General features: G+C 44.4%; 1 protein-coding gene across 1 annotated transcript in view; it reads right to left on the bottom strand.

Annotated features, from left to right (window-relative positions):
• Window positions 1–1504: 1504 nt before the first annotated feature.
• The window catches only part of LOC140082007 (histamine H2 receptor-like), a 63576-nt gene continuing 51702 nt past the window's right edge, over window positions 1505–13378 (bottom strand). Inside the window, exons 3-4 of the mRNA XM_072126298.1 lie at window positions 6384–6560; window positions 1505–3315 (exon numbers count right to left, since the gene is read on the bottom strand). Coding sequence (XP_071982399.1) covers window positions 2610–3315; window positions 6384–6560 — 883 coding nt within the window. The 3' untranslated portion in view covers window positions 1505–2609. The remainder of the gene's footprint in view (window positions 3316–6383; window positions 6561–13378) is intronic.

Here is a 13378-nt window from a genome sequence, read left to right as displayed (position 1 = left end):
GGAGTTAATCAGACAATGACCGATTGTTTTTTTTTCCTCTGTGTTTAAGACTTGAAATCTGTTAGAGGATAATTATTAGCTGGATATTTGTAGAGTGTTTTACTCCAGTAACAGCCGGAGCTGCAGTTTTATATGAGCAGAGGTCATGAGTAAAGTCCCTTCTTGGTATAACATTTGCTGGAGGTTTGAGTGGCCATGGGCCACCTAAAAGGCGTGGGCTCCAGGTTATCGCCCAAACCGTCTTTATTATAATCCACTACTGATACCACTAATACCTGTGATCAGTGCTGGCACCAGTTGCCGGTGGCATGTGCAACACCCCTGCCAAAGCATAGGATAGGTAGGTGTTGCGAGAGTGTCCCTCTCCACGTCAGTAGCTTTCTGGAGAGCCTGATCACTTCACTAGGAGGTCTCCAGCATGAGAAACTTGGAAATTGCAGCTGTAAGATTCTGCCTGGGAGGTCATGAGTTAAATGTATTATCCAATTGTATGCACTGTGGGCAAGCTGGTTGGACAAGGGAGCTGCCTATTCACAAGGGGAGGTTATATAGCCCCTTATGGCTGGAAAGTTCCAGGTCTTTCTCAGGGGTCTTTAACCAGTAGGTTCTTCTGAGGCCAGTCAGCCCAGAGGGCAGTCCACGAAGAAGCAGTGTCTGACTAAAGCAGAGCTCCACCACACGGACTCTGCTCCTACACCACTAGGCCAGCCTGAAGCTATTTACCAGGCTGTACACACCTTCCTGAGGACCTGAGCTCCAACCGGCCACCTCAGATGAAGTTTTGCTGCTGTTAAGGCCGTTGCCTGTTACAATAAAGAACTGTAAGTTACACTTCACCAACCTGCCTCTGAGTGATCCCTGGCTCCCGCTGCACACCATCACGGGCGCCCCATCCTTCATCCCCAGGAATCCCTATCTACACACCAGAGTTGCCCCAGGGATAAACCTACTCTGTCATCCTCTCCTTCTATACTTCTTACGCACACCACCTGCTGGAGACCGGCCAGGCTGTGGACGAGGCCTCCAGATACAAAGCACCGTGACCACCGACTTGCACTAGGCTGCACTAGCCAGCCATTCCGGTATTCAGGATCCCGGCTTCCTCTAGCCAATGGTGGGGGATGTTGCACATGGTCTTCTCATCATAATTTAACACACTTGAGGGCATTAACCTCTTAAATGTTGGTGCAGACCAATTTTCCCAGCAGCACAGATCACAGGTATTAATGCCGGCTCAAGTCCGGTTTAGGGGACCCAATCCCACAATCTTCAGCATAGCCCAGAACATCCAGTAATCCACAGTGGTAAAAAGTGAGCTGGTGAACCTTTACTTTGGGGGTTGAAAGTATAACGTTACCACCCATTTGGCTAATACGAGCAAATTCACAACTAGTGAGGGATTTTTTTTTTTGTCGGCTAGGCAAATTATAAGTAAACGAACACACAATATATATGGAAGGACTCTTTGCACTGAGCAGGTTCAGAATGTAGGAGAAATGCCTTTATGTACAGATTTGATATGAGTTTATATGTTTATAGGTCCATATAGATACTTTATGGAGTAACACCACTCCGCCTCCAGTAACATGCCGTAAAGTGACAAGTAGAAGTAAAAAGTTCCATTACAAATGATAGTAAAGGTTATATAACATTGTGTAACCCATCAAGATGTGATTGTATATTTTATGACAAATTCACAGAACAATATTAGAAAAAAAAAAATGTTTTTGACATTTTTTAAAAATTCTGAATGAGTTAGAAGAGCAAACACCTCCTAAGTCAGTGGTGGCGAACCTATGGCACGGGTGCCAGAGGCGGCACTCAGAGCCCTTTCTGTGGGCACCCGGGCCATCGCCCCAGAACACCAGACAGGACTCAAAGAATCTTCCTGCAGTTGCAAGCCACTTAAAAGATGCTGCTTTCAGATATATTTTGATACTTGCTTCTCTATTTAGAACTGTAGGAAGAGGGAGAATGAGTAGAAAGGGCCAAATTATCTGTGGAGGACCCCCTGCTGGCCCCATGATTCTCGGTGTACAGAGGGACACTGGAAAGACGCTAAAATGATCCAAATTTTTTCTACTGTGTTGCTGTCCTCAGGAGGCCAATCTGATTGAAAGTTGTTGAAGAACATAGAGCAATAATAACTTACTGCTTTAATTTTTGGATGGCACCTCATGATAAATAAGGGGGGTTTGGGTTGCAGTTTGGGCAATCAGTCGCTAAAAGGTTCGCCATCACTGTCCTAAGTGCTTCAACATTCCCAGTGGAAGAAGATAAGATTACAGGCCCAGCTTCAAAGCACAACCAACCTGACATCTCAGTTTTATCATTTATCATTTATAAAAAGTTTAAGTTCTTTAATTTTACATTTTTCTTGGAAAACGTTTGCAAAAATTGTATTATTTTTCTTTGATATAAAATGATTCCAAATACAGTATAGACTTGCCAGGTCAGGAACATTCCAGTTTGTAAATCCAGTTCAGACCGTGAATAATTTTGCAACATAGTTTCATGAGGTCTTCTTCTCTTTGGTGGTACCTCACCATTATTATCATGGGGGCACCAGAAGAGGACCCGTCTTGAGGCTATAATCATATAAGTCCAGGTTAGTAGTGCACTGTAGGTGGACATTTCATGGCTTGCTTAGTCTTTAATACACAGTTCGACATTGGCAACTTAATGTTGTATTCGGGATCTTGAGCAGTCTTGGAGAAAGTGACTATGGAGACCATGTCCTCTCCAATGTCGACCTGTGATCTCCAACGTCTACAGATGAGGAGCTTCTTGAGAGCTCTCTGGAAGTCTCGGTTCAGAAAAGCATACAACATGGGATTAATGGTGGAATTAAAGTATCCCAACCAGGTCATGTACTTAAATGCGTTGACCAGAACACCACTGGCCGAACTGGAACCCTTTGCGGCTATCCAAACATTCAAGACAAAGTAAGGAAGCCAGCACATGACAAACACGGAGATGATGATACTCATGGTTCTGGTGGCTTTGTGTTCTAGTTGTAAGTTGTTTTGACGCTTGCTGTTCGGATGGTAATGGAGATCCAAGGTCTGGGAGACAATTCGAGTGGCCTTTAAACGGGAAGCTCTGTAGATGAAGAAGTACATACTGCACATGATCATGAATGGGATGTAGAAGGCCAGAGAAGATGCAACAATCGCAAAGGTCCAGTTGGTCACAAAGATGCACTCTTTTCCGTTGTCGAAATCTATGCCTGGTATTTCGTTCCAGCCTTGCATGACCGGGAGGAAGGAGATTAATGAGGAGTAGACCCATATGGTCACCGTCATGATGATGCATCTGAAGAGGAATGAGGAAAAGAAAGTATTGCTTAAAACACAGATTCAACAATGAAATATAAATTATTTTGTATGTGGAAAAAGAACATTTTTTGCTTTTAAAGATATTTTTGTCAACCCAACATTATACCATAAAATTATCTAAAGCTTTCTTCGACATTCTAGGCAATATTCATGATGCATGAGCCTGGTGTCACCTTCTACCACCAGCATCAAGGTTTGTAAACCAAGCACACTTACATGCTGGTATGTGCCCTCTCTGGAAAGATCCGCTCTTCTTTTACCTTCCTAGTCCATTTTTTCAAAATAATGCTTTAAAAATTATGCAAATTAGTCTGAGGGGCTCCATGGTCAATTAACAGCTATGGAGCCCCTCATGCTCATTTGCATAATTTTTACAACTTTTTTTTGTAAAAACCAAGGCAAAAGAAGGTAAAAGAAGAGGAGATCCTGACAAAATGGGCACACACCGGTGTGCTTGGTTTACAATTCTTGATCCTGGTGGTAGATGTCCTTTAAGAGACTGGCTGAAAACTAGAAGACTACCTCCAAAATACACTGATTATAACATGTGCCGTTGCAGCGATCAGTTCTAACTTGTTAGAAATGGAAGAAGCAGGTGTTTCATTACGCTGCAGTGCCCCCACAGGAGAAATGAGGTATTACACCATTCTAAATTGAAATCAAAGATATATCTATGTAACATGTAGATGTATTTGGTCCTCCAGAGACAAATGTGCTCTCAGCATTAATAGATGATCCTCCTGATGGAACCTCTCAAGGGTGCCTTCAGATTTGTCCTCTTTTATCTTTGAACTCTGTGAAAGTTTACTATAAAATGGATTCCCAATATATCTGTGTAGACAGTATAGCAAATTCTATAAGGAAGTATGGCAACTCAGGTGGACCAATCATATTTTATACTTCAGAACACATAGATTATGTACTCTATAGTCACCATTATATTGTAATTTCAAGCTTCATCTCTGGCCACATTAGCAGTCACCTGAGTAATTTATAGAATGGAGCAGATGTACGTGCGGCAGAGATGAGCAATCTTCCACTATCTGATAATGAGCACATCAATCCACGCAGAACATAATGTATGGATGATAAAAATATCTTCATGCTGGATTGAAAAACGCAGTTATAGGTGATTGTTCTGTCCTCTCTCCATTATAATATTTCCTCCGAGTGAGAAATAAGTGATCAGGAACAATGGAGTCGTCTCTTTCAGCGGATCGCTAATGCCGTATAGTGGATGAGGATGTATTATCATCTATGGAATTTCTGCCATGTCATCTACATTTTAAGTAAGAGCCAGAGATAAAAGTCCTGACTGTGCCACCGACGGTGGAACAACACCCCTCGAAGGACGTAGGGTTGACATAGTAGCCTTCGGATCACCTCCATCATCAAAGAACTGTATGTAAGCGGTTTATAAAAATTCCAAAAATAGAGCAGTAACGTGTTGTGGAACGGATCCAGAGAAGCAGAAGTTGTGATTTCTTGAGACGTTCTTGGCTGTGGAGACACGCTACAATCCACAGAAGGTTTTCATTGCCAAAAGATCTATTTTTTTTTTACAATTTGGGTTCCTCTTTTGCAGTTAATTTGTATTAATTTTTTTTTTCTTAAACACTAATTTTTAGTTTTCTCATTTAGGGTGATGTCACACATGGCGTTTTTGGTCCGTTTTTAAACATCGGTTTTCAGTCCGTTTTTGGAAGTTTACCATGCATTTGGCTGCTTAAAACCTGTTTATCTATTAAGATAATTGGGAAAAACGGCCTAAAAACAGACCATAAATGGACCAAAAATGCCATGTGTGGCATCACCCTAACTCGTAGGAATTGGTAATACTGCCTTTTCATTCGAAGGAGTGGGTCTGTTTTTGCTGTTTTTCTTATAAATAAGTTTTTCTTATAAATTAGTGATCGACCACAAATTTCAGCATCACGGCCAACGGAGATGGAGTATTGTACAATTTATATGGGGCGTAAAGTAGATTGGTGGTGGCCTATCCACTGGGATCACAAGTAATGGGGGTCACTTGCCCCCGTTAACGATATCATGGTTATGCTGGTTACTAATGGAGCTATGGTGGTGGCTTTTCTTTCCCTTAGCCCATATGTCTCATAGGGCATGGGCTGAGTGATGCCTGAGCCCAAGTAAACATAGCCCTGTACTCCCAACCTTACTCATCATTACCTTTTCCTCAGCTGCTGTCACCCCTTCCATATTTTGGCTACACTGTGGTCCATTCACACCTTCTTCATGATTATGTACCATTTTACAGTCTTCACAAACACAGTTGTATCTGTCACTGCCTACAAGATCAGCACATACCTCTCCCAAGACCTTGACTACTGGATATGCTATTCACACCGCCCCTCTGAGATCCAGACTTGTCTTGACTTCTACCATCACATGAGGATACAGGTCATTGCCATCCACAAAATCAGCATACTCCTCCCCTGCTGTACTAATATTCCCTGTCATCTGACTGGCACCATTATTACCTCCTTCCATGTCTCTGTGAGATGTAATCATCTCCTCACCAACATAACCATGCAAGGGGGCGTAACTTGCAGTCACAACCGGGCCCATGAGGTTTAGGGAGCCCATATGGTGTCACTTTCCCATATGAGAAGACTAGTACTATATACCATACACTATAGTCAGGGGTCTGGCACAGACTCTGAACTGGGGTCCATCAGCTTCAAGCTACACCAATGCCTGGGGATTCTTGGGTCCACCAGGTAAAATTTTAATGGAGGCCATTAATCATTCTCTAGAAATAAAATTGGTTGGTCTTGGAGGCCCATCAATGCATTAGAGCCTGAACTCACTGGAGGATCATCTGGTTCTATGGTTAGGCCCAACCCTGTTTGCTACTATCATCAATACATTTATGTAAATGACTAGTGGATTGTCTTTACTTTTCGAGTCCTTCTTGATCGTTCGTACGCAACCAAAGGTCACCGACCAGATCAGCTCAATCAACTGGCATAATCTTTGTCACGAGTCATGCCTGTGCCCAGATAAGTGAGAGTAAGGTGCACCCACCTGCGCCGGGACATCCTCTTGGAGTAGTGGTAGGGGGTGACCACAGAGCAGTATCTGTCCAGACTGATGAAGCACAGGGTGACGATGGAGGCCGTGCAGAACATGACATCGAATGAGATCCACACCTTGCAGAACTGTCTCCCGAACAGCCACATCCCGGTGACCTCATAGATGATGCTGCAAAATAAAACATCAGCTCCGGTATAACACAAGGATACACATAATACTCCTCCATGATCAAGACGTACAGTATCAACTGTCTTATTTTCTATTTTGTCTTCCTTTTTCACAATTTGGGGGGGTGTTTTTTAAAAAAAAATTTCCAACATAGAAATCTAAATGTTACATTTGTTTACCTATTTCTACTTTTTATTACACAAAAATCCTATTTAACCAAAGAAAATAAGCCCCCAGAATCCATCATGGTAAATCAGGGCTCTTACTCATAGATCCAGGCACCTTGACTGTGGTAACCTTCTTATATTGGTTATCCATGGTCTCCTTCCTTCCAAAATCAACTTTTATAATTATGCTAATGAGCATGAAGGCCCCCAAGAGGCGTTACCAGAGCACCTCTGTGCTGTAGCTTCACAGGCTGATACACTGTCTCACCCCCTGCTCCTTCATCTACCATACCACGATTTTGAGAGTGTCATACTGTATATCCGTCAGTTCATATGAATACATAGACCCTCAGGACAGAATAACTTAGGCAGGACTAGATGTTTTCCGTCATTGGAAAGGACAACTATTCTAAGTCAGTGATCTACAACATGTGGCTCGTCAGTGGTAAAATCAATAAGAAATTGGTCCAATGACAGATTAAAAATATGTATGACCCAGTGATGGTTCTCCTTGAAGCTGCAGTGATCTGCTATACAACATCTCTCCTTTGCTGATAGGGATCGTTCTAGAGAAGATCGTTAGAGGGTCCCTCAGAAGCTCACCTTCCTGTTATAGGGGCAGCCATGTTGGATGACACATGGGGTACATTTACTAAGGCTCTGATCAGCGCATTTTTGTAGGGTTTCCCAACTTTTTACCGTTTTGCGCTGCATTGCCCCGGGTTTTTGGCGCATGCGATCGGATTGTGGGTCATCAACGCCGGCATTTGACACAAATTGGTGGGTGTGGCTGTCGGACAACCCGACTGATTCGGACAAAGCGCGGAATTTAAAAACGAAATTGTGTCACAAGATTAGCACTCACATGCACCGGGAAGAAGAAGGTAAACTCCGGCAGACGTCAGCGGGGGAAGCGACAGATGCAGGAAAGTGGATGCACGATCTTAGTGAACCGTGGCAGCTCCAAATCCTCATCGGACAACGCACATCGGGGATCGCGTGGGGACGGGTAAGTAAATGTGCCCCGTGGTCTCATCAAAAGGTGGTTTCCTCATTAGTCCCTCAACCAGGCTAAATGGAGATCTGACAACAGCGTTGGCTAATTTTGGCAAACCCATGGAAATAGAATCCGCAATCCAACCCAAAGATGAAAGTCTCAAGATAGGTAGAGGTCTTGGAAATAGATCCCTCATACCTATGACGAGAGTTCTGTTTGATGTCCTTTTTCCGAAAATCCAGATGTAGCAAAGCTGAACACTGAATATTTTCCTCCAATCCCTTGAAACACCTGAGACTGAGCTCAATCAAACCCGGCTCTGCTACATCTGTACTATCGACTTGCTGAAAACTATGCACCAGTATATCATTCCCTCTTCCATTCGAGCCTCCGACACATTAAGCCCCTCCATGAGTCTTGTACAAGGAGCAGATCCATGACAAATACGTAATGATCTGCAGCCTGTCCCGCTGTGAGGAGCTCCGGCTCCACATAAAAGCAGCATGAAATTATTAGAGAAACCAACGGCTGCACTAAGATATCAAAGATCTGCCAGATATGATGAAATATTCAGCGCACTGTAAGCAGAGGACTTGTTAGACTCCTGGTGGACGTCTTCAGAGTACAAGTGTCTTCTCGCTTACTAATGATCGGGAAGACGATGGGACTTTCAGAATAAATTAATCCCCGGAACACCAATTACATGGCTCTCCTTCAGGTTTGGGAGTAAAATTTCTAACAACAGGTTCTCTACTTTGGGAGTGAGAAGTTGGTTTTGTAGTACGGCGCGAGAGAGAAATTGCTACCAACTCTAATGAACAATTCCAATACTTAAAATGCACTTTATATTACTATACTATTTATTACAACTCTTTATTTGTATATAAAATCAATTAACACATTGGGACAGATTTACTTACCCGGTCCGTTCGCGATCCAGCGGCGCGTTCTCTGCGGTGGATTCGGGTCCGGACGGGATTCACTAAGGTAGTTCCTCCGCCGTCCACCAGGTGGCGCTGCTGCGCTGAAGTTCCCCAGAGGCTGGAATGCCCTGAAATTCACCGGCCTATACCTGGTGAAGGTAAGTGTAATTTTCGCTACACATTTTTTTTCTTAAATGCGGCGGTTTTTCCGAATCCGTCGGGTTTTGGTTCGGCCACGCCCCCCGATTTCCGTCACGTGCATGCCAGCGCCGATGCGCCACAATCCGATCGCGTGCGTCAAAATCCCGGGGCAATTCAGGTACAATCGGCGCAAATCGGAAATATTCGGGTAACACGTCGGGAAAACGCGAATTGGGCCCTTAGTAAATGACCCCCATTAACTTATATATAGACATATACAGCCCCTATACCAACCAATAACTACAAAAATATTGTGTTAATCATATAGATCCAGAAGATAGAAAACTTACAACTCCCGAACCATTTTAAATACAGCACCAGAGCTAAGATCATACCATAAATAAAGCACCAGAGCCAAGATCATGCCCTAAATACAGCACCAGAGCCAAGATCATCCCATAAATACAGCAACAGAGTCAATATCATATATAAATAAAGCACTAGAGCCAAGATCATACTATAAATACAGCACCAGAGCCAAGATCATCCCATAAATACAGCACCAGAGTCAAGATCATACCATAAATAAAGCACCAGAGCCAAGATCATGCCATAAATAAAGCACCAGAGCCAAGATCATGCCATAAATACAACACCAGAGTCAAGATCATATATAAATAAAGCACTAGAGCCAAGATCATACCATAAATAAAGCACCAGAGCCAAGATCATGCCATAAATACAGCACCAGAGCCAAGATCATACCATAAATACAGCACCAGAGTCAAGATCATACCATAAATAAAGCACCAGAGCCAAGATCATGCCATAAATAAAGCACCAGAGCCAAGATCATGCCATAAATACAGCACCAGAGTCAAGATCATATATAAATAAAGCACTAGAGCCAAGATCATACCATAAATAAAGTACTAGAGCCAAGATCATACCATAAATTAAGCACTAGAGCCAAGATCATATCATAAATAAAGCACCAGAGCCCAGATCATCCCATAAATATAGCACCAGCACCAACATCATAACATAAAAAAAGTACTAGAGCCAAGACCATACCATAAATACAGACTCATTAACAAACTATTTACATAAGTACAGAACCAGAACCAAGACTGGTGCTGTAAATAAAGTCAAGAATGGTGCTAGTAAATAAAGCACTAAAACCAAGTTTGTACATATTTACAGCACCAGAACAAAATTCAGTACATAAAAACAGCACCAGAACTGTGATCAGAGGGGGAAAAAAAAGCACCGGAACCAAGTGTAAAAAAGTATTGAGTGCACATTTGTTATTTTAAGTGTGATGATGATGTCTGATCGGAGGTGACACCTTCTTATCACAAACTTAATAAAGTTCTGTTGTTCCCCTAGAGCAGGGGTCAGAAACCTTTTTGGCTGAGAGAGCCATGAACGCCACATATTTCAAAATGCACATGCCCCCTAGTAGATAGGTAGCCACAGCACATACCCCCCAGTAGATAGCTAGCCACAGCACATGCTCCCCAGTAGATAGCTATCCACAACACATACCCCCAGTAGATAGCTTGCCACAGCACAATTCCCAGTAGATAGCTATCCACAGCACATGCCCCCCAGTAGATAACTAGTCACAGCACATGCCCCCCCAACAGATAGCTAGTCACAGCACATGCCCCCCCAACAGATAGCTATCCACAGCACATACCCCCCAGTAGATAACTAGTCACAGCACATGCCCCCCAGTAGATAGCTATCCACAGCACATGCCCCCCAGTAGATAGCTATCCACAGCACATACCCCCCAGTAGATAGCTATCCACAGCACATGCCCCCCAGTAGATAGCTATCCACAGCACATACCCCCCAGTAGATAACTAGTCACAGCACATGCCCCCCCAACAGATAGCTAGTCACAGCACATGCCCCCCAGTAGATAGCTATCCACAGCACATACCCCCAGTAGATAGCTATCCACAGCACATGCCCCCCAGTAGATAGCTATCCACAGCACATACCCCCCAGTAGATAACTAGTCACAGCACATGCCTCCCCCCCAACAGATAGCTAGTCACAGCAAATGCCCCCCAGTAGATAACTAGTCACAGCACATGCCCCCCCAATAGATAGCTAGTCACAGCAGATGCCCCCAGTAGATAACTAGTCACAGCACATGCCCCCCCCCCAATAGATAGCTAGTCACAGCAGATGCCCCCAGTAGATAACTAGTCACAGCACATGCCCCCAGTAGATAGGTAGCCACAGCACATACCCCCCAGTAGATAGGTAGCCATAGCACATGTCCCCCAATAGATAGCTATCCACAGCACATGCCCCCCAGTAGATAGTTAGCCACAGCACATACCCCCCAGTAGATAGCTAGCCATAGCGCATGTCCCCCAGTAGATAGCTAGCCACAGCACATGCCCCCCAGTACATAGAAAGTCACAGCACATGCCCCCCAGTAGATAGTTAGCCACAGCACATGCCCCCCAGTAGATAGCAAGTCACAGCACATACCCCCCAGTAGATAGAAAGTCACAGCACATGTCCCCCAGTAGATAGTTAGCCACAGCACATACCCCCCAGTAGATAGCTAGCCATAGCACATGCCCCCCCAGTAGATAGCAAGTCACAGCACATTCCCCCAGTAGATAGAAAGTCACAGCACATGCCCCCCAGTAGATAGTTAGCCACAGCACATGCCCCCCATTAGATAGTTAGCCACAGCACATACCCCCCAGTAGATAGCTAGCCATAGCACATGCCCCCCAGTAGATAGCAAGTCACAGCACATGCCCCCCAGTAGATAGTTAGCTACAGCACATGCCCCCAGTAGATAGCTAGCCATAGCACATGCCCCCAGTAAATAGCTAGTCACAGCACATGCCCCCCAGTAGATATCAAGTCACAGCACATGCCCCCCAGTAGATAGCTAGCCACAGCAAAAAAAAAATATTCACCTACTTGCACTCCCTCCAGCCAGCTCCTCATCGCTCCCACACTCTTCTCTTTGACCCAGGCTTATACGATGGCGGCGATGGTGCCCGGGTCGCACAAAGGCCGTAGGCAGTAGTAACATCGCTGCCTGTGTCCAGAGATCAGTCTAAGACACACAGCAGTCATCACTATTTATTAACGATCTCCCGAGCCATAGGTTCCCTACCCCTGACCTAGAGATTGCTATTATGTCCCCTCTGTATCCAATATAGTAACATTTCCCTACCAGTAACCTATAATATAATAATGGTGCCCTCACCAAGTAGGCAATATAGTCACATTGCCCACCAACACTAGCTAATTTAGTCACAGTGCCTGAAAATGGCACTCAACAGTTACAGTGCTGCATGCAGCCATGAATAGTTATAACCCGGCCCCACAATAGCAAATAGTCACACCCGCAGCCATCAGTCACAGTGCCTGCCCCACAGTAGCCAATAGTTGCTGTGACTAACCCAGGTAACCACAGTGCTTGTCTCTATTAGCTAGGAGCCTGGATGCCTGTCCCCACTAGTCAAAGTGTCTTCCCTCAGTAGTCTGAGTGCAAAAGTGCTGCCTCCTGTAACTCCAGTGCTTTCCCCCAGGTGTCACAATGCTTGCCCCAGTAGTCACAGTGATGCCCTCAGAAGTAACAGTAATGGCCCATGTAGCCAGTAGTCACAGTGCTTGCTCCAGTAGCCAGTAAACACTACGCCTGCCCCCAGTAGCGAGTAGTCAAGGAGCCTGCCCCCAACAGCCCCAGTGGCTGTACCTAGTAGCCAGTAAATACTGAGCCTGCCACCAGTAGCTAGTAGTCACAGAGCGTGTCCCTAGTAGCCATTAGTTACTTTGCTTGTCCCCAGTAGCCAACAGTAACAGTGCTTGCTCCCTTTAGCCAAAGTGCCTTCCCAAGTAGCCAGTAAACACAGTAGACAGTAATCAGAGACTTCCCGAGTAGTCTGTAGTAACAGAGCCTGCCCCTAGTAGCCAGTAGTCACAGTGCTTGCCCCAATAGCTAGTAGACCCAGTGCTTGCCCACAGTAGCTCCATTGCCTGCCGCCTTAGCCAGTAGTGATGTCCCCAGTACCCAGAAGTCATTGATGTCCTTAGTTGCCAGTAGTCACAATAATGTCCCACAGTAGCCAGTAATCACCTTGATGTCCTAGAGTAGCCAATGGCATACAAAAAATATTTACCTTGTTCCACTTTGCACCTTCTATCTTTTCTTGGCCCCTTCTTTATTTAGATGCTGGAGCTGTGTTGCAGGGGACGCACGGTGACATCAATCATCTGGTTGCAGTGGGTCATCTCGGGCCACAGGCCACTGCACCTTTGACCTGTCACAGGTGGACCTGGCACCTATGTTGCATCAGACCAACTTGGATCAGAATTGGAGTGCTGCCTGGCTTTTTATCTATATACTGTATCCATCTATATCTATCTATTTATCCATCTGTCCCATATCTATCTATCTATCTATCTATCTATCTATCTATCTATCTATCTATCTCATATCTATCTCCTATCTATCTATCTATCTATCTATCTATCTATCTATCTCATATCTATCTATCTCATATCTATCTATCTATCTATCTATCTATCTATCTATCTAAT

The sequence above is a fragment of the Engystomops pustulosus genome, chromosome 1 (assembly GCF_040894005.1).
Source record: "Engystomops pustulosus chromosome 1, aEngPut4.maternal, whole genome shotgun sequence".
NCBI classification, from domain to species: domain Eukaryota; kingdom Metazoa; phylum Chordata; class Amphibia; order Anura; family Leptodactylidae; genus Engystomops; species Engystomops pustulosus.
The sequence above is the reverse complement of the archived record's forward strand: the minus strand, read 5'-3'. Positions and strand labels throughout refer to the sequence as shown.